This window comes from Aulonocara sp. 'chitande type north' Nkhata Bay, linkage group LG6 (assembly GCF_057382095.1).
Source record: "Aulonocara sp. 'chitande type north' Nkhata Bay isolate Kocher_YH1m ecotype deep benthic linkage group LG6, A_spYH_male_GT1.1, whole genome shotgun sequence".
In the NCBI taxonomy this organism is placed as follows: domain Eukaryota; kingdom Metazoa; phylum Chordata; class Actinopteri; order Cichliformes; family Cichlidae; genus Aulonocara; species Aulonocara sp. 'chitande type north' Nkhata Bay.
Window position 1 is genome coordinate 27,473,404 of NC_141349.1, and position 24,372 is coordinate 27,497,775.

At 41.1% G+C, this 24,372-nt stretch overlaps 1 protein-coding gene across 4 annotated transcripts in view; it reads right to left on the reverse strand.

Annotated features, from left to right (window-relative positions):
* Positions 1 to 709: 709 nt before the first annotated feature.
* Positions 710 to 24,372, reverse strand: part of septin3 (septin 3) — a 24,966-nt gene continuing 1,303 nt past the window's right edge. Inside the window, exons 1-11 of one of the 4 annotated variants that reach the window (XM_086296009.1) lie at positions 23,475 to 24,372; positions 21,521 to 23,388; positions 14,608 to 15,009; positions 14,394 to 14,522; positions 10,228 to 10,309; positions 9,905 to 10,042; positions 8,629 to 8,746; positions 5,650 to 5,745; positions 5,325 to 5,421; positions 5,175 to 5,226; positions 710 to 2,882 (exon numbers count right to left, since the gene is read on the reverse strand). The exon at positions 23,475 to 24,372 is cut by the window's right edge and continues 1,303 nt beyond it. In XM_086296009.1, the coding sequence (XP_086152135.1) occupies positions 2,753 to 2,882; positions 5,175 to 5,226; positions 5,325 to 5,421; positions 5,650 to 5,745; positions 8,629 to 8,746; positions 9,905 to 10,042; positions 10,228 to 10,309; positions 14,394 to 14,522; positions 14,608 to 15,009; positions 21,521 to 23,388; positions 23,475 to 23,680 (3,318 nt within the window). In that variant the 5' untranslated portion in view covers positions 23,681 to 24,372 and the 3' untranslated portion in view covers positions 710 to 2,752. Of the gene's footprint in view, positions 2,883 to 5,174; positions 5,227 to 5,324; positions 5,422 to 5,649; positions 5,746 to 8,628; positions 8,747 to 9,904; positions 10,043 to 10,227; positions 10,310 to 14,393; positions 14,523 to 14,607; positions 15,010 to 18,981; positions 19,222 to 21,163; positions 21,313 to 21,520; positions 23,389 to 23,474 lie in introns of those variants that run through there. The other 3 variants (XM_086296012.1, XM_086296010.1, XM_086296011.1) reach the window with 3 other exon arrangements.

Genomic DNA, 24,372 nt, shown 5'->3' on the forward strand with positions numbered 1-24,372 from the left:
ACACGTGAAAAGACCCAGGAAAACCGAGTTAACGATAAAAACGATAACAAAATAACGCTGAAAACCGATAAAAACCCTGAAAACCATACATTTCACACCTGAGCCTCAACTCTCGCGGCCCGGTACCAAACGATTCACGGACCGGTACCGTTTCGAGGCCTGGGGGTTGGGGACCGCTGCAGTTAAGGACATCCTAGACAGCTGATTCTCTTCATTTGGACGGAGTGTTTTCAGTAGGAGAAATGTGTCGTCACTCATCCAAGTTTTTTCTTCAGTCTTTTTCTGTTTAATGATGATCTTCTTCGGTTGCACTTGAGATTATTTTTGGATTCATATTTAAAATTGCAATGAAAAGCTATAAAATAAAAATTAATCACTTTGAATTGACTTCATGTCTGCTTTATTTCTGATGAAACAACAAGGGAGCACCTGGCCATGAACTTCTTGTGAGTCAATTGTCCCATTAATTTTTAACCTCTGAAATTGTAAAACCTCTCAAATTAAAGCTGAAAGTCTGCACGTCAATCGCATATTGATTGATTTACAATCCACAGTGGTGGTGTACACTAAAACTATAACAAGAGCATCTTTTTCCAATAAATTATGGACTTCACTGACACAGTATGTAACATCATTATAAACAACAAAGACAACAACACACAGTTGGTTATGTGAACATTCAGAAGAGAAATCATGACAAAATTCTAAGAACTTGATCATGTGTTTTTATTAAATAAAGAATAAGTTACAATAATAAGACATAATGTAAAAATAACTCCATACAAGACAGGAAATCATACATCGGTGTGTCACAGCAACTTTGTGAGAAGTTGTTAAATAAATGTACATTGCGAGTTTTCACTGAGTGACAGGGCTGGGTGATACGTGTGTGCGTGGGGGCCATCAGCTTAGTTTGGGGGGTAAGACAGCAGCGCTTTACCTTATGATATATCAATTAAATTTACACATCACACATTCAGAAACACAGTAACTGTTAGTGGATGTGAAGTTGCAGGAATGAGTCAACCGACTGGCTGTAATCAAACAGGCAATATTAACACAAGCATGCACACAAACACAGGAACAATGGTTCATTAACACTGCTTCAGATTTCTGCTCGAAAACCTCTGACTGCACTAAAATCACGGACAACTACTACCATACTGTTGCACACACTTGATTTCAAAATCATACAAATACATATGATTGATTAAAAAGGCTGAATGGATTTAAAAAAAGATTGAGATATGTTAAAAGATTTGTAGTTTGTGTTCTAATGCAGACAGCCTGTGGCAGAATATCATATTTAGTTCCTGAAGAAAACCTGGCAAACCCCTTGGCAATGTTATAATATTATGAAAAGGGTGATATTATCAAAGTTTTTTGTAAACCCAATGTCTTTGCTGCTGACAGCAGAAGAGTAAACTTCATCAGAACTGGATGTGACATATTTGAGAAAAAAATCTCAGCAGTCAGAACATCTGGGGCAGATGGAGCTGCTCCGTTAAACTTCTTTAATGTGGCAGCATGCTGCCACCAAGTGGTGCACAGCAGGAATTGAATATTAATACAAATATATCAAAAATATTTCAATTCTCCTGCTCTCCTGTGTGCAAAAAAAGATGCGATGACCAAACCAGTGATGGGATTTCTTTCGGGTTTAATATAATATTTTATTGAATGGCTACTTGCCATGAATGGTAATGATAAAGAAAAAAACAACAACCAAAAATATTTAAACAAAACAACGTTTGCACTGATAGTAGTGGCTCTCAAAGACCAAAAACAAGTCATTCCAGCTGGGAAAGCTTGTATATGCAATTTGTTATAATTCCTGCATCTATTGCCTGTCAACTATTTAAACAGGAAACATCTAACAAAAATCAGTCTGAACCTTGATAAAAATATGCATGGTGGAACTCCAAGAGCACAGCTCATTGCTGCAAGTGAACACAGATGCAGTTTCCTGTATGAGCACTGTGCTGAAACAAAACACGGTGAGCTGCATCTGCATGAACAGCTAAATTTGTGTTTGTTACCATGAATCACTGAATCGGCAGCGAGCAGTCACTCACCATGTGGACTCCTTATAAACTGCATTTTACATGTGACTAATGCTGCAACTCTCAAAAGAAAGTTCATTATTTTCCTTCGTGGACTCGGTTATTAAAGAAGGCAGCACAGCTTGTAATGTTCGTTAAACCCTCTTGACAGTAAAGCCGCTGGGATTCTTCCTTTAAATGAACAGCTGCTGCTCAGAATTTAAAATCGGCAATTTCAACAGAGCCAGCCGCAGAGCCGGCTAATGCACCGTTGCTACACAGGAATTATGATTTTAATATTTAGAGCAAATCACTTTGTTTGTCTAAACTCGGCTGTCAGTTGCTACACAACACACAGGCTTAAAAATCAGCCTCCCGTACACGAGAGACACGAGCACTTTCCATGTACACTCTGAACAATGAGAAAAGGCGCTGGCAGTGGAAAAAACGTTACCGGCACTAAGTCTCTTTTACATTATGTCTTTCCTCCAAAGACTCACTGGGATGAATGGAAAATGGTAACAGAGGGGTTTGATATGCTTGGTGGGGAAGAATATGAAGAAAAGGATGGGTGGAGTTTGGGGATTAAATGACACCAATTCTTAACACATTAATTTTCTTTTCCACGCATGCAGCAATGCTGTGGTGATAAGGATTATAGTATTTTGTAGATTCATCTATTGGACTCATTGTTTTCACTCTCTCTCTGACTACAGGTTGCTCTCCTGGGTATCAGCGGATGATATGGGGTGCAGACCTCCGTTCTCATTCAGTCTCTTGGCACGGTACGTTTCATAGTGAATGTTATGAGTGACTTCCTTCAGATCCTGCAGGTGAGACCTTCAAAAGATGAATGTAAATACAGAGAGTGGGCGAGTTATTAGTTAAGTACGTTCATTTGACAGAGGAAGGGATAAGAGTTACTGTGTTTTGAAATACAGTATTGTTGTTCTTGTGTTGTGGTAATAAAATGGTAAAATCCTCCACAACAGCAAACACAAGAAACAAACGTTTTCTCACAATCAAAGAAAATTGCATAGTCTTATATTCAAAAACCGCTTTGAAAACATTTCACATTTATTATAATAAAAATGCTTTAATTTTTTTTAGAGAGGAAATAACTTTAATCGCTTTATCAAATAGCTGATCAGGACCCATCTTCATAAAACTATAATTAATTAATGTAATTTATTTTAAATGTGAATATTTGCTCTTTCTGTGATGTTAAACTATCCCAGTTTATCAGAACAAAAATCCACCCTACAAATTTTAACTGTTTTTCTGACGTTTCAGAGACCAAATGGTCACTTAAATAAAATTTATACTCACTGGCCACGTTGTTAGGTACACCTGCTCAACTGCTTGTTAACACAAATATCTACCGTAATTGTCGGGCTATAAGCCGCTACTTTTTGCACCAGCTTTGAACCCTGCGGCTTTTAGTCAGGTGCGGCTTTTCTATGGATTGTCCATGATTTTTGTCATATCGTAAGACGATTTGTTTTGTTTGTTCCGGTGTTGTACGGCACTACGTTGCCTGGCGGAAGGGCATGTGATCAGACACACAGTATCGGGTTCAAGAGTGGTATGTTGGTCACATGTCCATCCGCCAGGCAACATAGTGCCGTAAAAGTAGCGCGAAAAACAAACTTCAAAGTAGTGCTATGCGTTCAGCGGGAGTCGTGGATGATGTGCGGCGATAAACGTGCGAAAAGCAAGTTATGCCCAACTCCACCGGTGGAATCTGACAGCGTGGAAAAGTGTAAAAACATCCATGATCACCAACGGATTTCGAAGGGCTGGACTGCTGCATGATGGAGAGGAGGACACCGCCACGGCCCTTCAGAGGGTGTTCGACTCTGACACTGACAACAAAGGAAAGAAGCTGAGAGTGGATGACGTAGCCATCCTGAGCCTGTTCGTATCCGACACTGGAGAAGAGGACTTTGGTGGTTTTAGTGCGCAGGAAGAAGAGAAAGATGGTGGTGAATGACTGACTTTTCTTCTTGTTAAAGCCGTGTCACTGCACCTGAGCCTAAAAGGTAGTCCAATCTATTTTTCTGGTGTGCCCTAGGTTATTGTTATGTACTACATTTGTTACTCATTTATGAAGCACAGTACATGTTTTGTACTTGTAATTACCGCTACTTGTACATATACCCTAAAAAGTTATGCAAATATGTACCCATAACTTGTTTTTCAAAATATTAATAAAAGTGGTGTGTCTCCAAACAGCCATCTCTTTCCTGACAATTCGATTTGTGCATATTCTCTTACATATGATAAGTCAATATTGAAACACCTGCGGCTTTTAGTCAGGTGCGGCTAATGTATGTACAAAACAGGATTTTCCCCTGATTTTAGCTTGTGCGGCTAATATTCAGGTGCGCTTTGTAGTCCGGGAAATACGGTAATTAGCTAATCACATGGCAGCAATTCAATGCATCCAGGCACGTAGAAGTTCAAATTGAGGATCAGAAATCATAACTAGAGTTTACAGAGAGTAGTCTGAAAGCAAGAAAATATCCAGTGAGTGGAAATTCTCTAAGAGAAAAAGGTTTGTTGATGTCAGAGAACAGAGGAGAGTGGCCAGACTGCTTCAAGCTGGTAGGAATGCAACATTAACTCAATTAAATAATTGTTACAACCCAGGTATGCAGAAGAGCATCTCTTAATGCACAGCACACTGAATCTTGAAGCAGATGGGGTACAGCAGCAGAAGAGCACTCTAGGTGTCACTTCAGCAATGCTAGAAACAGGAAACTGATGCTGCAGTTTGCAGGGGCTTACAAAACAATGGAAAATTAAAAAATGTCATCTGGTCTGAAGAGGACTGATTTCTGCTGTGACATTCAGATGCTAGAGTCAGAATTTTGGCCTTAACATCCTGAAAGCATGGATACTCTGCCTTGTATCATCAGTTCAGTCAGACGGTGTTGGGCAACCCAATACTAGCACTGTGTACCTAATAAAATGACCAGTTACTGGCGATCAATACATTTGTGTTACTGTTAAAATGCTGAGAAAGTTTACTAATAGAGAAAAGTGATTTTTTTCTTTGTTTTATTTCATTTCTTTATTCCACTTTTTTTGCATTATTATTTAAAAAAATGCTTTAAAAGAAAGTTTTACCTGATCAGAAAATCACTCAGCTGAGCAAACTCACAATGGTTTGGATTTTCAACTGCACAAAGCAGAAAAACAGAGACAGAAATCCATCAACATCAGTCCTGTGTAAAAAACCAAACAGAGAAACTCGTTCATGGAGAGCGTTTGACTCACCCTCCACAATTCCCCACGCTGTCTTCCTCCCCAGAACCCGTTTGCCGTTCACTTGATATTCTTTGTCACTCCCCACCACAGCAAAGGGCATCGCCTCCTGTGAACAGAGACATTTGAACATGGTTCAGTGTACCGAAGAGAGCTACGCGAGGTTTATGAGATGAAACAAATGCACCACATGCCCAAGTGCCCTGGCATTCTGCTTAGAGGACTCGCTGCATGTTTGTGAAAGAGGCTGGGTTAAAGCTGAGTATCAAAGATTCATTCTAATGCCAAGGAAGAAAATCGCTCCACAAATATCGCGTGAGACAAAAAAGCGACTTACTCTGATTTTATCGTTGTCACTCTTGTCTTCCATGTCATCATCAAACTCTTTTTGTGGGTAAAATTCAATCCCGCTCATCTCCAGCTCCTTCCTTACCTGGAGTGCAGACAAAAGCAAGGAAAAATGAATAAAAAAAAAAACATTAGTCACAACGGTACCCAACACTGCACAAAGGACCAAAAGTCTTTTTTAATTAATTCATTCAGTTTTTCTCTACTGGGAAACAGCCAGGACAGACTTTTACCAGCCCCTTGTGTATTTTTACTGGCCTACAAACAGGAAAATGATTTCATACATTGCTAGCTTAATTTATAAACCTACCATAGATTAATAATCTATTAGTAGATTTATATTTAATATTATAAATCTATGTCAGAAATGTAATTAGTAACTGAAACTTTAAAATAAATGTAGTGGAGTAAACACCGAATCCTGGGGTGGATGACTACTATCAGCAAAGCATACAAGAAATCTGGGAAACTGAATTGAATTGAATTTCTTAGCAAATTAAACTAATAGTTTATCTGCACACAGATGTTCTTTTTAACTCCTTCTTAATTCTGTTGCGTTGGATGGACAGGAACAGGTAAAAATACTGCATTTCTTCACATTTAAAACTATCTGAACAATCGGTTTGATGATTGATGACAAACAGCAGAACTCTCTGCCTGGGAGGGATGTGAGATGGGCAAATGAACTGAATCATTTCTTCAACAGATTTGACTCAGCCATGAGGCAGTCTGCAACATCGGCTGCAGACTCACCCACCCCCACTGCTGCTGTTCCACCTCAGACACTTCACACCTCCTCTATTCACCCTGCTCACTCCCCCCCACCCCCAACAACAGCATCCAATACACACTCAACACAAGGCTCCAGCCTGTCTCTCTCAACCACCCAGGTTAGGAGGGAACTGAGGAGGATTAATGGCAAGAAGGCAGCGGGTCCAGATGGCATCAGCTCGAGGGTCGTCAGGTCCTGCGCGGACCAACTGTGTGGGGTGATGGAGCACCTCTTCAACCTGAGCCTGAGGTTGGGAAGAGTTCCACAGCTCTGGAAAACCTCCTGTGTTGTACCAGTGCCAAAGACTTCACGCCCCAAGGACCTCAACAGCTACAGGCCGGTGGCTCTGACATCCCACCTGATGAAGACCCTGGAGCGGTTGGTCCTGGCTCAGCTTCGGCGCCTAATAAGCTCATCACTGGACCCACTTCAGTTTGCCTACCAGCCTGGCATTGGAGCGGATGATGCCGTCATTCACCTCCTACATCGTTCCGTCGCTCACCTGGAGACCGCTGGAAGCACTGTGAGAATCATGTTCTTTGATTTCTCCAGTGCCTTCAACACCATTCTTCCCTCGGTTCTAAAGGACAAGCTGGTGAACTCTGGAGTGGACCATCACCTCACTACCTGGATCCTGGACTACCTCACCGACCGACCACAGTATGTGAGAACTCAGGGCTGTGTGTCGGACAGGGTCGTCTGCAGTACAGGGGCCCCACAGGGAACGGTTCTGGCTCCGTTCCTCTTCACCATCTACACTGCAGACTTCTCCCACAATTCCACCCAGTGCTTCCTGCAGAAGTTCTCTGATGACTCTGCAATAGTCGGCCTCATCACTGATGGGGACGACAAGGAGTACAGAGGTCTGACCCAAGACTTTGTGGACTGGTGCCAGCTGAACTACCTCCAGATCAACGCCAGTAAAACCAAGGAGCTGGTGGTAGACTTCCGCAGGCACAAGCATTCTCCACTGCAACCACTGAACATCCAAGGTATGGACATTGAGGCTGTGGACAGCTACAGGTACCTTGGTGTTCATCTGAACAATAGACTGGACTGGACTCATAACTCAGACGCCCTCTACAGGAAAGGGCAGAGCAGGCTGTACCTGCTGCGGAGACTCAGGTCGTTTGGAGTGGAGGGCCCACTCCTGAAGACCTTCTATGACTCTGTTGTGGCTTCTGCTATCTTTTATGGTGTGGTCTGCTGGGGCGGCAGCATCTCTGCTGGGGACAGGAAGAGACTGAACAGGGTGATCCGAAGGGCCAGCTCTGTTCTAGGATGCCCTCTGGACCCAGTGGAGGTGGTGAGTGACAGGAGAACGGCGGCTAAGCTGTCATCCCTGATGGACAACATCTCCCACCCCATGCAGCAGACTGTGACAGCACTGAGCAGCTCCTTCAGTGGGAGACTGCGGCACCCACGGTGTGGGACGGAGAGATTTCGCAGGTCTTTCCTCCCCACTGCTGTCAGACTCCATAATAAAGACTTTAACTGATCAAGCACACACATCCATACATATGCAATAATACTAAGTGCAATAATCCTTTCTGTCATCGTTGTATTTTTACTCAGTTGTATATAGTATTTGTATTTGTATTCTATTTTTATCTTATTGTATATTTATTTTATTTTATTCTACTGTATATAGTATTTTATTTTATTCTATTCTGTACAGTTGTGTACTGTATTTATTCTTATTGTATTCTAATTTTTGCCTCATAACTTTTGCACTGTCCACTTCCTGCTGTGACAAAACAAATTTCCCACGTGTGGGACTAATAAAGGTTATCTTATCTTATCTTATCTTATCTTATCTTATCTTATCTTATCTTATCTTATCTTATTGTTGGTATTTTCAGGTGTATGACTTGACAGGTAAATCACTGTCTCTGGGCCAAATTGCTAGTGGCTGGCAAACAGTTCGCCCCACATTCTGTGTTTACTGGCCTTGGGATCATTGAATAAGACTTAAAAATTAGTGCCTGAGAACATGAAGTAATCAGAAAAAAGTTCACTGAAGGTCACTGAGGTTCTGGATGAGAAGTCAAATCACTGAGAAAACTTTTTAGCTGTAGAGTTTAGTAACTTGGATCCACTGCTGGTATAAAATGTTTATTACAGCAGCTTTGCACACTCATCAGTAAATATCTATGAAGAAAGACATTTTGAAGTCAGATTATTGGTGAAACTCACCCTCTGCTTGAACTCCTGTCTCTCCTCAATGGTCAGTGTATCTGCTTTGGCAATGACGGGAATAATGTTGACCGAGTGACTCAGGCGCTTCATGAACTCAGTATCTAGCTGTCGAAGACTGAAGCAGAAGGACAAATAATTACAGTGAGTCATGAGGGCAGATATAGGAGATGTGGAAGCTCATAAACACTGAATAAAAGAAGGAGGCGTCTGGAATTCATTTGTCATTTCTCATACGTCTCATTACCTTTCCTTGGCCTTGCAGCGATTACAAAAGACTTACAGTGAGAATCTTTTTTTTTCAAGTGGGCTTATCATTGAACAAAGGTTGTGTCCCAGCTCTTGTTTGCTTGCACATAAGACATCCTGTCGGTCTCAATTACCCTGGCTAAGAAAGATGAGATACGCTGGCAGTAATACACAAAAGACTGTATCCACTTATTCTTTAGAAAGCAATTTCACACTTGTCAGCAGGAGCTAATTGTGAAAAGGAGAGAGAGGTGTGTGCTGTCTGCAATATAAAGTAGCACACTCAATTTAAGGCTTTGATAAAGTGAAATTAAATGTTTTTTGAATAAAGAGACATTAACACTGTGAGCTTTGTGCGTGTGTGTCTCACCAGCCAGCCAGAGCGTTCTCACTCCCGAGGCGTAACATGTCGACGTTTTGTCACGTCCCGCGGCGTTCCTGAGGAACACGAAAGGAGACCTTCGGCGTTCTTATGGTACGCAGCGGGTTATGGCTGGAATCCAGTGCAATGACGATCCCGCGGTAATAGACGTTCCAGCCCTGTATTCCAGCCCTAAACCTAACCTTATCCCTAGCCCTGACCATAACCGTATTCCTGACCTTAACCAGGACTTTAATGATGTTAAATAGCGTGTTTCTAAGCGATTTGAAGAAAAAGAGCGAACATGTGTAGATTCAGTCCAGACGGTTCTCATATTTCCTCTGTTTTCCGAGGTCGTCATTTAGGAACGTGGTGGGTAGCCGAAAACGTAATATGGTGACGATTTGTCACCTAGCGTAAAATGTTACGCTTTGGGAGTGAGAACGGGTTGCAGCAGCAGCATACAGTGTGTGAATGTGTGTGTGAATGGGTGAATGACTGAATGTCTAAAGCACTTTGGGGTCCTTAAGGACCAAGTAAAGCGCTATACAAATACAGGCCATTTACCATTTACAGATTACTTAAAAAACCCCACATCCCTTAAAGAATCAGATACTTAAAGATGGTCTGATTGATTTACTTCCATACAGCCAAAGCTTAACTTACGAGTGTCCGGTTGGGGAGATAAAATAGAGACAGCAGTGCACCCTGGTGTCCGGGATTCGCTTCTTTCTGGTGATGTTGACCTCCTCCTTCAGGAACTTCTCATACTGCTCATTGATGTATTTGGAGATGGGCTCCCAGCTGTGGATACAACAGAAGCAAAACATCACCGAGGCAGGAAAAAACATGTTTGAGGGAGCACTGATTCACTCCTAAACCTTGAATACAGTTTTTAAAGATGAAAGGTGGAGATTTGTCCTCGGTGATATAAGGCAGTTATTATGACATTTATGATGCTTTAACAGTGCCGGAGCTGGAAATCTCACCAGTTGTCGTTATTGATTTGGTCTCCGAAGCCCGGAGTGTCGACAACTGTCAGCTTCATCTTCACACCACCCTCTTCAATAACTAAAAAAAAAAAACATGTTCACACAAAGAAATCAGCAAAATAAATAATAACAGCTTCAAGTCTTCTGGGAAGGTTTTGCAGAAGGTATAGGCCTGTGTTTATGGGAATATGTAACCATTCTTCCAGAAGCACATTTGTGAGGCAGTGCACTTGACATGCAAATCTTTCTCTTCTTTTTTGAACAATGGCCATAGATACAAGTGATACAGTGAGAGATAAACATCATATTTAGAAGTTATTTTAAAACTTAATTATATAATAAACAAATTATTTGGAAAAATAAGGTACATGATTTTCACCTTGAAATTTTCCAGATTATGTACCAAGTAGTGGAACTAAACCTCAGAGATTTAGGATGTTCTACTATAAAAATAAAAAAATCTACAAGTGGCTACAAGAAATTCGTTTGTCCAGGATCAATCAATCTATCGCCTGAAGCCAGAGTCAAAACCGACCCAAAAACTCCACATACAGAGGCCCAAGCCAATCAGTGAGATGATTTCACTAACCACTATGCTGCCCATAATTTAAAATCTCACAGAGCTGCAAAATTTCATCACAGGATTTGCAGGTAAGGTAGTGCATGCACCTCCATGAAATGCTTGCCAGGAAATAGCTTCTGCTTTTCAAAGAGAGCATCAGAGAAAACTGACTGTTAACCAGTGGCAATAAAGGCAAAGACCAGCTCTTTTAGATAAACAAGACAGTGGCGAAAGCAGTTTAGGAGATGTCCGGGGTCTGGGTAGCGTCTGCATCATTTCAAAGTGTTCTTCAGGATGTGACGCAGTCTGTGCAACTACCAATTCCTGCACAGCCAACATCCTCTAACATCCAATAACTGAAGGAATTTCACATAGAAAGTCGCAGAAAGCAATTACACACCTACAAGAAGTTATTTATGCTGAAGGGGGCAAAGGTAGTGTCTAAACCAAGGATGTACTTACCTTTACCACAGAAGAAGAACACATTTAATGTTTTTATTTAAAAATAAATAAAAACTTGAATATTCAACATAATGACTGAATGTTCGTGTTTGCCATAATCACACAAACAGCAAATACAATATTAATAGCATGGCCAGAATTTTTTATGCTTCGTCTCCTGGCATAATAATATCAGGGTACTGTCATCCGCAGGCAATGGGAGCATGATCACGTAAACTGTAGCAGCCCACAGGCTTGACATGTCCCTACAGTTTCCTCGGGAGCTCATAAGTCGTCAAGGACGTGCAAATGGCAGCTAGGTCCCAGAAGGCATAATGAGCACAGGCTTGAATGCTACATAGTGAGCTGTCTGCCACAGTGAGGATTTGATACTAATAGTGGGGGAGGGGCACCAAAATACGACATTTTCAAATGTTATACAGAGTAGCTGTAAATAGCGATTCGTTTGGGCTGCACTGTGGATAATTTAAAACTTTATTCAAATCAAGCACACGGCTGACTGTCACTGCTTGCCCCTGTTACCTGAGTGGAAAGCTTCTCAGTTACACAGATGTTCTACAAGAACAGCTTTCTGATTCCTCATCCTGTAACTTTGTAAGTGAGCCACAAATTGAGCTATGTTTACATCTTTGCATAAGCTGTCAGGCTGATCTACGGTTGTTACCATGGAGACATAACTCTGAGCTCTGAGGTTATCTCGCATTTTACTCACAAATACTTTGGGCTTTAAATTGGGTCATGGTTGGTCCTAGCTTTGATCAGGCTCCACAAACTGAGTTCAACGATGTGGTGCTTTGTGACTCCTGTGAAATATGACCGACTGCCCGCACTCTCAGAAACTTCACTGAGGTTAAGTAAGACCCTTTTAAACCCCCAGTCAGTCAAACACAAGTGAAATGAAAGCACACGCAGCACGCCAGCAGATCTTAAAATGATAGTGAGCAACACCCTGCAATATGTTGGTCCTGTGAGGTCAAATGCACTGGAGCTTAAAAAAACACTGTTATCACTCATCTGCCTGCTATCCTGGGTGTTCAGCTGCTATGATCTATACTTTTCAACACATCCACTTTTCCAATGCTGTCAAAGTCAATACTGATATCATTGCTCTTTCCCAATCATCTTCTTGCTTGCCTTCAGCGAACCAATAAGCCTGCATTCTGCATACTTTAAATCTCGGCAACCCACTTCCTCACCATTTCAGAGCTCCATCCAAGCCGTCATCTTCATCCTCACCACCACCAGTGTCTGGACTCTGGATGCTGGCATTCTTCTGCTATGATGGGTCTAATTGCCAAATATTATAACTGATTCTGTATCTCAAAAAAATCATGTTTAATTCTTCCAAAGGATTTCTTCTTAATTAATCTGTGTATTGGAGAAACAATTACAGACAGAAAGACAGAATAAACTATAAGCAGCAGCAGACCAAACAAATCTGCCATACAATCTAAACGTTGGATAAGAAAATAACACAAAAAAGTTTTAATACAAAATTGAAGCTCCTTTTTAATCTGTCAAACTCCAAACAGTCCATCATAAACGAGATGTAAAAAAAGTGTAGAAATATCAGAAGCCTGTTTTACTTGATGTTGTGTTATAAAACATGATGACCCAGCCTTAAAAGGTAAGCTCACAACTTCCCAAGTCTATCCTAAAACACTATAGCTATTTTGTTTTGCTGAAGTTATTCCACCACTATCACTGTACTTTCAAAGTAAACAGGGCGGCAGCAGAAATCTGCAGTCTTTAGTAGCAAAAACATATTCAAAGGATTATCTTAAGTGTGCATGAAACTCCAGCAGCCTGAGATTGACAAATCCAATGGATATCCACAAGGCAAAGTATTTTCTTTTTTGCAACAGAACACAAAATATCGAAACAAACAGTTTTAGTTTTCTTTTTTTTTAAGTTGGCTTGAACATCAAAGTCAACCACAAACAGGAGAGGAAGCATAAAATAACAATAAAGATAAAACAGTTTGTTTTGTATATTCTTACTATTGTCTTTGTTGCAGAGGCTAAGCTAAAGGACAAACAAGCACAAACAGCAGTGACCACATTAGAGGTTCTTCCACATGCTTTTAACACTGCCTCCTGGTGACAGCATGCAGCAACAACATGTAGACATGTGTGCAAATCTCTGCATTGAACATCGACTACTCAAGTACCATGCCAGGATCATTCAGCACCACCTGACCTCTACACCTCTGCTGCCAATCAGCTACTATCAGATCTTTAGCCTTGGTTTTCCATCATATTTCTTGCTACATGTTCCTGTCAGCTTGTTTTTTAAATGTTATTATTATCTATTTATTTATTTTTGGATATTGTACCTTTATAATAATAATGCATACTTTATTATTACCGTAGGGGATTGCTTAGTCCTCTGCACTTAACCCATTCATTCAGTGAAGCAGTACGCAATTACCAATCCAGCGCCCAGGGAGCAGTGTGTAGAGACCCTTGCTCAATAGTACCTCAGGGTAGCCGTTCAGTGGATTTGAACCCCCAAGCTTCCGATCATGGGGCGAATACTCTACCTACTGAGCAATCCCTGCCCTTGATTTTGTGCCTGTCTTTAATGAAAAACGTTTCTACATTGTAAATATTGCCTGGAAACCCACAGTGTGCCCAACTGTGCACTGGCACATGACAGCAGAAAACTGAGCAGAGATCTGTTTGCTGTTTTTCAGCCATCTCTGAACTGAATTTCAGCATCTGTTCATTTTTAGAGATTTCACCAACAGACAGTGATGAAAACCTAACCTTCTTTCGACTTTGTCTGTACAGCTACAAAACGCAAATAAGGTAGGTCTCAGCATTGATTTATTTATATGACACATAAGAGAGTTATTACAGAGCAGCTTGAAAAATTAATTCATGACAATTAAATTCCCAGCACACGGACAGTCGAAAACAACAAGTGATCAAAAGTGCCTGCAGGAGAGGCAGAAGTTGGCCCATCCTTCAGCTGCTTAGATTTCTTGGCAGCTTCCAGGGTGCACTGATGAACTATAAGTAGGCTATGTGGGACTTTTAAGAACATGGCCAAAGATTGTTCATTTTCTCTCTTTAATTAAGTGCTATATAAATGCCTGGCTCTAAAGAAAGAGCAGCCTCTCTGTCCTTGCACTCACCATGAGACACTGCCTTGATCTCCACAGTTTTGGGGATCTTCTCATCACGAGCCCATCCTGCACTCCTCCTGCTCACTTGGGACTTGAATAAGGTGTTCACCAGGGTTGACTTTCCCAGACCACTGTGACCTGAAGTGAAAGGCAGAAGAATTAAGGTTGGAGCACCATACAGGAAGAAAGTGTCCAGGCATAAAGCAAGTCTACTGTGACGTACCTACTACCATGATATTGAAGTCAAAACCCGTCTTCATGGTCTTCTTCCTCATCTGCTCAATGATGGTGTCGATACCAATGTATCCCAGCAGAGTGGATCCCCCGCTGGAGCTGTGGGAGCCACCATGACCATGACCGCCGCTGTGTGGTGCAGCGTGACTTCCAGCGTGACTAACGCTGTGTCCTATGCCATGACCCACGCTGTGACTGCCACCATGGCTCGGACCATGACTTCCAATGGGAACTGGAATGGCGCTCGGTGGGGGAGCAGAGATGCCGCCTCCTCCGACACCCAGGCCCTGGGGTGGGAAGGGGCTAGAAGGAGAAGGAGCCCCCACGTTTGGGGGTTTGGCAGGGACAGCTGGTTTGGGTCTAACCTCTGGAGGAACGATGTCTGACATGTCTACAGAAAAGGAAGGAAGATGAAAATAAGTCACACTGAAAAAATGACGAGGAAGTAGGTCAGTGGATCAGCCGAGGCCTCTCCTCTAGTTACTCGTTCTACATTGAAGAAATGGGTTATTGCAGCAGGCTTCGATCACCCAAACAACAGAAAAATCCTCACATTCATCTAGTCAGGCAAACACTGCTTTGTATAATTGGTGTAGTTGTATAATTTGCTTCCCAGATTTTGATGGTTATGATGAAAGGTGCTTGTAAAACAAACGTTTTATCTGTTTATTTTAAAAATATGAAGCTGGAGCTATACAAACATTATGAGGTGAGCAAAATCAGATGTTTACAATAAAGTTTTCCTTGAAGAGCGCCTACTGTGCTCATGTCCAACTCCATGCTGTTATTCTTAGACTCTACTAGAGTAGCTTTGCATGATTCACAGTTCAGAATAATGTTTCTTTACTTTAAAGTGAGTCTCAATTACCTCTTATTTCATCCACTGTATGAAATACTATTTTAGCCCTATTCTCTCCCATAAAGTCTTCTTCTCATTGGCTGCCCCTTGTAAACAAAAGGGATTTCTGTTCTCATGTCTGAGATGAGCATATTAGGAACATCTTCTGTTTTTGACATTATACCGAGGCATTGAAAAAGGACTGAAAAGGAGAATACGTTATGATCACAGTTTATGAACTCCTCCCCTTCCTCCTTCCTAAAAAAATCTGGTACTGACTGGAGCTGTGGTACTCAAGGCTAGCAGACACATGGAGTTTATGTATGAAAAATGTAATTAATGCATAACTGTCACTTTCAAATTTCATAACCATGTGAACTGTATTAATGAATGAATGAATGAACTAGCTGATTAAAATAAAAGTTAAGAGAAGTTGAAGAGACTTAAATGTGGCTAACATTTATTTTTCTTTGTCAGTTATGTAATAAAGTAAATATCTTTGAGTTTTCAATTAAACAAATCAAGACATCTGAAGGTCCCAACATGGACACAGATGTACATTTCAGGAGGGATCCAGTCCACTGCCTCATCCGACCCAAACCCCACACAACAAAAGCACAAAAGAAAGCTGATGACTGAGAAGAAAAACTGCTATAACATCATTTGTTTCTTTTTTACCAACAGATAGATGTTATGTCTGCGCTCATATTTCACACACATCCATATACAAAAAGAAAAGCTGAAGAATATGACAGAGATGGAAGGAAAAGGGAGAGGGAGGTCCAAGTCTGAAAGCAAAATAGCTCTGAGACACAGTATTTGAGTTTAGCAGCATAGTTTCTAGTTTAAAAATAAGATTCATCTTCGGATTAATGCTGCCTGTGCTTTTTGAGTTTGCTTCAAAGGTTGAGATAAACCTTATTCCTAAAAGTGTGCAGAATGTTTTGAACATAAGCAGAAATCTTGATGAAACACAGATCAGCTGTTAAAGTCCAGGGGTTAATAAATCAATTTATAAAAAGATGACTCATGCACAGTTTGAGCTTGAACATAACATATGAGACAGAACTGAATCAACTCGTTATGCTCACATCTAACCACAAGAGTCCACACGATCTTAAGCATTTAACTCAGCAGGTAGGAAATCAAATGAGAATAGCTGAGAATAATGACTGGAGAGTTAAGCTGTTATTATTTTATTAAGTTATCACATATTACACAGACAGTGTAAACAGTAAAATCCACTATTGGTGTGCAGAAGTGCCTGACAGAACCTGAAATTAGGGCACTGTGAATAATTTAATTGATTCCTGGAAATCTAGCATTTATAATCGGGGAAGTTCTTGCACTAATGAGTAACAACTACCCCGAAAGACTGCAGAGGTGGGGCAGCATCTGACCTGACCTGAGTTACAAAAGCGCTGCTCTAACCTCCAGCCTTCATCACACCCAGGTTGCCCATCTATTATTTCTATCTGCTCAACACAGCAGAGTATGTCTCAGCCCTGATCACCCCCCAAGTGTAGAAATCAATGCCTGACTGAACAAACTCAGGTCTTCTTAATAAAGGTGTCCTCCAGTCAAAACAATGAAAAATCATTTACATTTCATTTTAACCCCCAAAACTGAACTAACTGTTCTTTTCTTTCACCTTTTCAATGTTTATACAGTGGAATTACAAATACCTGTGAAAGCAACTCTGATGTTGATTCGAAGATTATTTTCTTTTTTAAAATAAAAGAAATTATTATATTTTACAGTGTGATACTTAATAAATAGTTGATACTATAGGGGCAAAGATAATAGCCAGCATTCTTAATATTACGTTTTTTTTTTCAATAAAACTACCAAATTTACAGCAATTCAGAACGCCTAAAAGTGTAGAAATCTAACATAAAACAGAAACATATATAGAAATGTCCCTGTCTAAAAAGGCTTTATTTATTAGTTAGCCTAGCAAACTTGCATTTAACCAAAAATTCATCCAACAATGGACACACTTTGCTTGACAAATATACCCCCTAATTCAGAGGAAGCTAAAGGCTCAGTCAAGAGTAAAAATAGGACGACAACCTCCTTGTATAAATTCCCAAAGCTTGAGCCTGTTGTACATTCACAACTACTTTTGATCTCAAGGTAAATGCACAGGTTGTCTAATACGAGGCAAACTTTCTGCAAACAGTCACAGTCTGACTTGAACTGACTGCAGTCACTCTTAAAGAGATTGTCAAAGGTTTGCTGTCTAATTGATAAATGCAGATACATTGCCAACATGTTATTATCGGTCTGAATGAGTTGATGTCAATTTGCACAACTCAAGGGGACTCGACTTAGCTGGCTGTCAGTCAGTTCTGGTTATTCCTATAGACCTGGAAGGTTGTTGAGCTTAAATGTAATAGTTAAATGTGAATTCCTGCTGATTTAAACAACAGTTAAATGATGTATTATTGCAGATCGCAGATGTAACTGCCAACTTCACTCCATTCAATCCCAGACTGATCCCAAACTGATAGCAGACTGACTCTATCTGATATTGACAAAGTTTAACTTTGAGGGCATGATTGGCAATTTTTGTTATTGCAATGCTCAGCATAGATGTTAAAAATCGCAATGATACTGTATCGTGAGTTGAGTATTGTAATTATATCGTCTGGTGAGTCCCACCTCAAGTTTTAATCATTAAAAACGAATGAAAACGAAACTAAAATTTGCACTTTGGAAAAAAGCAAAACAGGAAACTAATTGGAAAAAACAGATATAATAATTCTGGCAGAGAACCACGGATGAAATTACAATCAGCTGTCTTGTCTTTGGGTTGGCAGCAGAAACGTCAAACATGGGACACAAAAATCTCAAAAGCCTGGCCAGAAATGCAAAAAAAAAACCTCTGCGAGCAAGGCTTTGACACCAGTCGGGTCTAAGCAAGAAAAGATGTTTTTGTGAGCTCAGCCTTTAAGTGAAGCAAGCAGTGCAGGCAGATGGTAACAGTAACAGGCAGCAGGCCGAGCCAAGATGTTGATGAGCTTAGTCCTTCAGGGTGTACAGCCTGCTGCCATGCTTTAAGTCACAGTCCTAGATACATGAGTCCTGATCATACATACAGGTCACTGAGGCAGAGGCTGTCACTTTGATTCATTCACTGGCCATGCAGCTCTGCCCCCTCCCTGCCTGCCCTCACAAGCCCACACTGCAATGCAATTATTTCGAGCTACACACTACAGCAAATGTAGGAAACTGAAGCGTACGATATCTGAGGATGCTCTGGCTACATGAAGGCTAAAACTCCCTTTTTTAAAATCCCTGTTTGAAAAAATAATAAAATGGCCAAGCTCATGAAAGTTAAGAGCAAACGTGCTTTAGCATATAACATGAATAAAAGCGTCCTTTTCTGCGTGTTTTAAGTGACTACCCAACGTTAGCTCTACCAAAGCCTGTCGCCCTCATTGTTTCTCTCACCAGTCACGCTGGATAATAACGTTAACGGCTAGCTGCTAGCGTGCACCCGCTAACGGTCGTCACACTCACCAGCTCCCGTTCAACTGACCAAACGAGCTCGTGGAGACAGCGGGCGACCTACAGGCGCTCTGAATTCGAGAAGCCGTAATATCTATCCACCACACTGATAACAATAACAGGAACGCTCATGTAAAGAGGAGTCCGGGTACCTCTCCTTCCCTCTGGCCGTGAGCCCCCTCCTTTTCCGTTACCAAGGCGACAAGAGGACAGGGAGTGGGGAGATGCAGCGCACATGCGCAATATGACTTTATCTCAAAGGGACTTTTTTTTTTGGGTACAGTGTCTTCTGTCAGAGCTAGAGTATTTATAGCGAGCAATTTGAATTGTGTTATAATCAGTGTCAAGTCCAGACATGGGAGATGATCTTTAACAGTGTTGGTGGATAAAGAAGATGGATCCTTTACTAATAATGTTGTGAAAAAGTACTTGCCCAATTCCTGATTTATTTTCTCTCTCTCTCTTTTTTTTTTTCCATATGTGCAACATTTGTCACACTTGCCTCTTAAATCGTGAATTATCTGTTTTTAATTCTGTGGCCTGATTACTGCCAGACCTGCTGAATTGAGAAATCACTTAAACAGAACCTGCCTGACAAAGTGATGTAGGCTAAAAGATCTCAAAAAGAAACACGCAATGCGACAGTCTACAGAAACAGATTTGAAACAAAGTCATTGACATCTATCGGTCTGGAAATGGTTACAGAGCCATTTCTAGGGCTTTGGGATTCCAGCAAATGATGGTGAGAGCCATTATCCACAAAAGGAGAAAACTTGGAACCTTCCCAGGAGTAACTGACCAACCAAAATTACTCCAAGAGTGCATTGGTGACTCAATTGGTGACCTAAACTGAGACAGTTTAGGTCACCAATTGACCTAGGTCAGTGTTCACGCTTCAACAATAAGGGACTGGGGAAATATATGTATCCATGGGAGAGTTCCAAGGAGAAAAAGGTCGCACAGGCTCGTTTGACATTTGTTAAAAAACAAACAAACACCCAAACATCTTGATGATCCCCAAGACTTTTGGCAAAATATTCTGTGGACTGTGGACTTTTGGAAGGTCTGAGTTCCAACAACATGCCAACAGTCAAACATGGTGGTGATAGTGTGATGTTCTGGGGCTGCGTTGCTGCTTCACGACCTGGACAACTTGCAGTAATTAATGCAACCATGAATTCTGCTCTCTGTTTTTCTATATAGTCTTTACAATACTCATTTTTGGGTCACTTTAGGAAAAGTCATCAAATTTCAAGCTAAAAGAATGATATTGGATTTTTTTGATTTTTTTTGCTGCGGTCACTATCAAAATGAGTCAAATTTGACCCTAAACAGTGTGTACGGGTTAATGTAGATGCAAAGCTTAACAAAAACATTACTGCTATGTGGGACATTATTACTGCTGCATTATCGTTCAAGCAGAAAGAGCTTATAGCTTTAATGGCTTTGCACTGGTACATAAACAGGCTCCTAAAGTTTGAAGTCTTATCTGCAAAGTAACAACTGCATGTCTGCTAAATGCACTGTTTAAAATGTAGAAAGAAGTGCAGTATAGAGAAGTTTTCCCCCAAATACATTTTGTCACAGCAGGAAAACTACAGTGCTGAATAATTAAACTAATGATGGCTGAATATGTAGACGTTGTCTGTATGTGCCGCGCTTCCTTTTCTGTGAAGAGACACACTATCAGCTGTGACATGCCGTGAACTAAAGCACTTCAAATTTAATGCAAATGTGCTCTGATGTATCCTGCCACCGGTGGAAGCTCAGTGTGTAATGATTAACAGCGAGTGTAACGGGGCTTTCTGAGCGGTGGAATCCCACGAGAGACCCTGAATCTGAGGGTCTTGTAAGACAGAAAATATATTAACAGATCTAACTGCAAGAAATCTACTAATGAAGACTCCAGATGAAGCTGTTAGTTTAAATTTTCTTTGCTCTGTCAAATACGCCTGGTAGTTTTTCCCTTGTTGGGCCTCAGAAGCTCTCATTTTAACTCATAGGCATACAACATCCAGGCAGTGGTGAGGTACTATGTGTGCTTTGTTTTTTAATCTCTACCCTGCTATGTTACGACATGATTTAAGTTTGACACATCTGTTAGTCTGTACTTCCCAGTGTTTGTGTGATATTGTGTTGTTATTACTCTTTAGGTGTTAGAGGAAGAAAAATACAGCTGCAGCACTGTACTCACACTTTATCTCCGAGCTGCTCTCCTTTCGTCCCGCCTTCCTTTCTGCATGTTTTCAGCGTGTTTTAGTGTAAAACTGCTTTGGCACGTCTTCCTGTGCTATTCACTTTGAAACAGTCTGCTAACCAACTTTGTCACATCTCTCCTCGCCACGTCTGTTACTCTACTGATAAGAAGCGCTGCCTTTAGTCCCTCTGCTATCCTCTTTAACCACCCCCTCATCAGAGTTCCCATCCCCCCTTAGAAGTTAGAAAATTATTCAACTCCCACTCCAAATAAAAGCAGGGGCATCAAAGAGGCGCTGTCGCTGGGTTTGTTCTGTTAAAATCTTGCAGGTGACTTGGATATATTTGTACTCACCCACATAAATTGAGCCTGGGTAATACATCGTGACGTAATAGGGGTCTTCTGATTCCTCTGAGAAAAATACTTTGCCTGTTTCAGAGTCATTCAGCTGATTTAGTAGACTGGAAGCTGTTGTTGCTGTTGTTGTCTTTTCCAGGCTCTGGTATACTCTGTCAAAGACCCCCTTTGAGCTTAGGCCAAAACTGTCTGTGCTGAATGGGCAGTGTGCTACAGACGGGGGCCAGCTTGCAACATATTTCTCTGAGGGATGTTCTGGTAGCTTTGCTGGCACCCCACGGAGGTCAGGTGGTGCTAACATGTCTGTTTGATTCAGTCCTGTGCTGCTGACCTTCATCTGTTTTTCAGGAGGAGACTGTTCCTGATCTAAGCCACATCTGTGTGACTGAAGGTCAGGTTTCAAAAAGGATCCCCTTTGTGAGGTGGTGCACACACCAGAGGGAGGGTGGGAGGCCTCCTGGGTCTGAGGTGCCACCTGACATGTCTTAAGCTGATTTAACCTGTGTGTGCACTGGGAAGCCTCCATTTTCTGATCAGCTTCTCTTGACTGGCAGCTGTAATCCTTTGATAAACAGTGAGACTGACTCACTGCACATCTTACATCCACAGTTTGACTCTGTGCCTTCGACGGGAACCTGAGGGGTCTCTGTGGGGACTTGATGTTTTGAGATGCACCAGTTTCATGAAAGATTTTATGAGAGTTTCCTGCAATTGTCTGATTATTGTTTTCTTCCTGCTGTTTCCTGGGATGAGAAGCTGATAGAAATGCTGCTTCTGGTCTTGTTTCACTGTGCAGGTCGAACCGTCTCCTCCTTGCCTCGATGCTTGGCGAAACGCCTGACTGATTAAAAAGAGGCTCAGTGGAAAAGGATGTTTGAGAAGTCACGGGTAAAGCTGCTTTTTTCTCAGAATACAGTTGCTCGTATGGTGGGTAAGCTGAGGTAAAATGTAAGGTCTGAGAGTAATTGCTCTTCTGAGGGTAGTTTTTATATTTTCTTTGAGGACCTGACAGAGTGGCCGGTCCATCAAACACTGACGGAGACTCCTGGTGATCAACGTTAGCAGACTTAATGCCTTTAGAGTTAGTGGATATTTGTGTTCCTGTCATTCTACTGGGTTGAAATTCCTGGTGCTGATTGATGTTCCACTTTGGTTTAGGTAATGCAGTAATGTCTGTACTCCTTTGCAGAGCCTTTGCTTCATCTTTGGCAGTATTGTCTTTTTTACTTAGTCCAAGTTTGCTTTGCAGAAAGCAAGGATTCGAAGATGTGACCGGGCGTCTGTAGGATTCTGAGTAAGTCTGATGTTGAGACTCTCTGTTCATACGACCTTTTCTCATCTCAGGGTGAGTAAAGTCCAGTAAAGCATCCTGGTCAAGAATTTCATGCTTTATCTCATTTGATGTCTCCGCTTTGACATTACAGATGGGAATCGATTTAGCACGTCTTTCTTTTGCAATAGGAGAAGGCTGTTTTACTGGTGGACCGTCTGAGCTCGTCCCTTGGCAAAGGGACATTGGAGATGGGCTTAGCCTGGGTGTTGGGACTGTCAGAGTTGGAGATACACTTGGCTTTGGTGCTGGCTGGTGCAGTAATGGAGAAAGATCACTCGCCTGTGAGGCGGGAAGATGAAGAGAATCACTTGGCTTTGGTTTGACAGTGGGAAGAGTGAGAGAGGAATTTGGCTTAGGAGAAGGAGAAATGGAGGTGCTGGGTTTTGCAGAGAGAGACTGAGAGCTGCATGTTTGAGGTTTGGTCCTTGGGAGGGTTGAAGCTCTTTCTCCATGGTTTCTCTGTGAAAGCTGACATGATTTACTCCTCGAGGGCGGGCTTGGTGTCTTGGATGTCCAAATTGAATCAAATGATCTGGAAAGAAAAAAATGTACCAATAATTACTAGATTATGTAGCACAAAAAATCCAAGACAGAAAAACAAACCTCACATTAATTTACCTGTCCGCCGTGTACAGCTTTGTGTTGTGTTTTTCAAAGATAAGTCCCTTCTCATCAAATGATGGGATGTGAATGGCTTTCTTCTTAATGACGGGAGAAGAAAGAGGCAGAGGAGGTGACAAACACACTTTTGGATGCTCCTTTGTTTGTCTGCTGGAGTCAGGCACTCGTGGGATCAAAGGTGCCAGACGGTTAAAAACACTCATTCTGTTTTAGCAAGACAAAGATGCAAAGAAAGACTAATCACATGATGAGAATGAAGAAACTAAGAAAAAATATAACTTGTTTTATATGAATAGAATAGAATAGAATAGAATAGAATTCAACTTTATGCCAAACATCATTTCTATAAACACTGTCCAAATTAATAGAAAATGTGGGAATAACATTCTTAAAAAAATACTCAAATTAACTGAAGTGCAAGTTTCAATTAGATTTTTTCCTATTGAATTTTACTTAACAAGCAGCACTTCACAATATTAGACCATACAGTGTTAGAGGTAGGACCCAAAAATCAGATAATCAATGTAGAGAGAAACACGGCAACAGCGGGAAGGAAGAACTCTCCACTTAAGGAGAAGCGAGGAAAGAGAAACATAGAGAGACTGCAAATGACAAACAGGACAAACTTTTAATAAATATTAAAGGGGTAAGATAAAGAACAGAAATATCTGCAAACTACACTTATATCAAAAGTTTGAAAATCTTACTGTAGTTCCAAAGGAGTGTTAGATTTATTTACTTTAATGGTTTAATGTCATCGATAAGTGCAAGTGAAGCGAATCCAGTGTTAATCTGTTTAAAAATAAAAACACGTCTAGGAAGTCTAAGCCAATACACCACATTTTATCAACTGACTATGTTTTTATATATATATATTGAAATATTGAATAAGCAC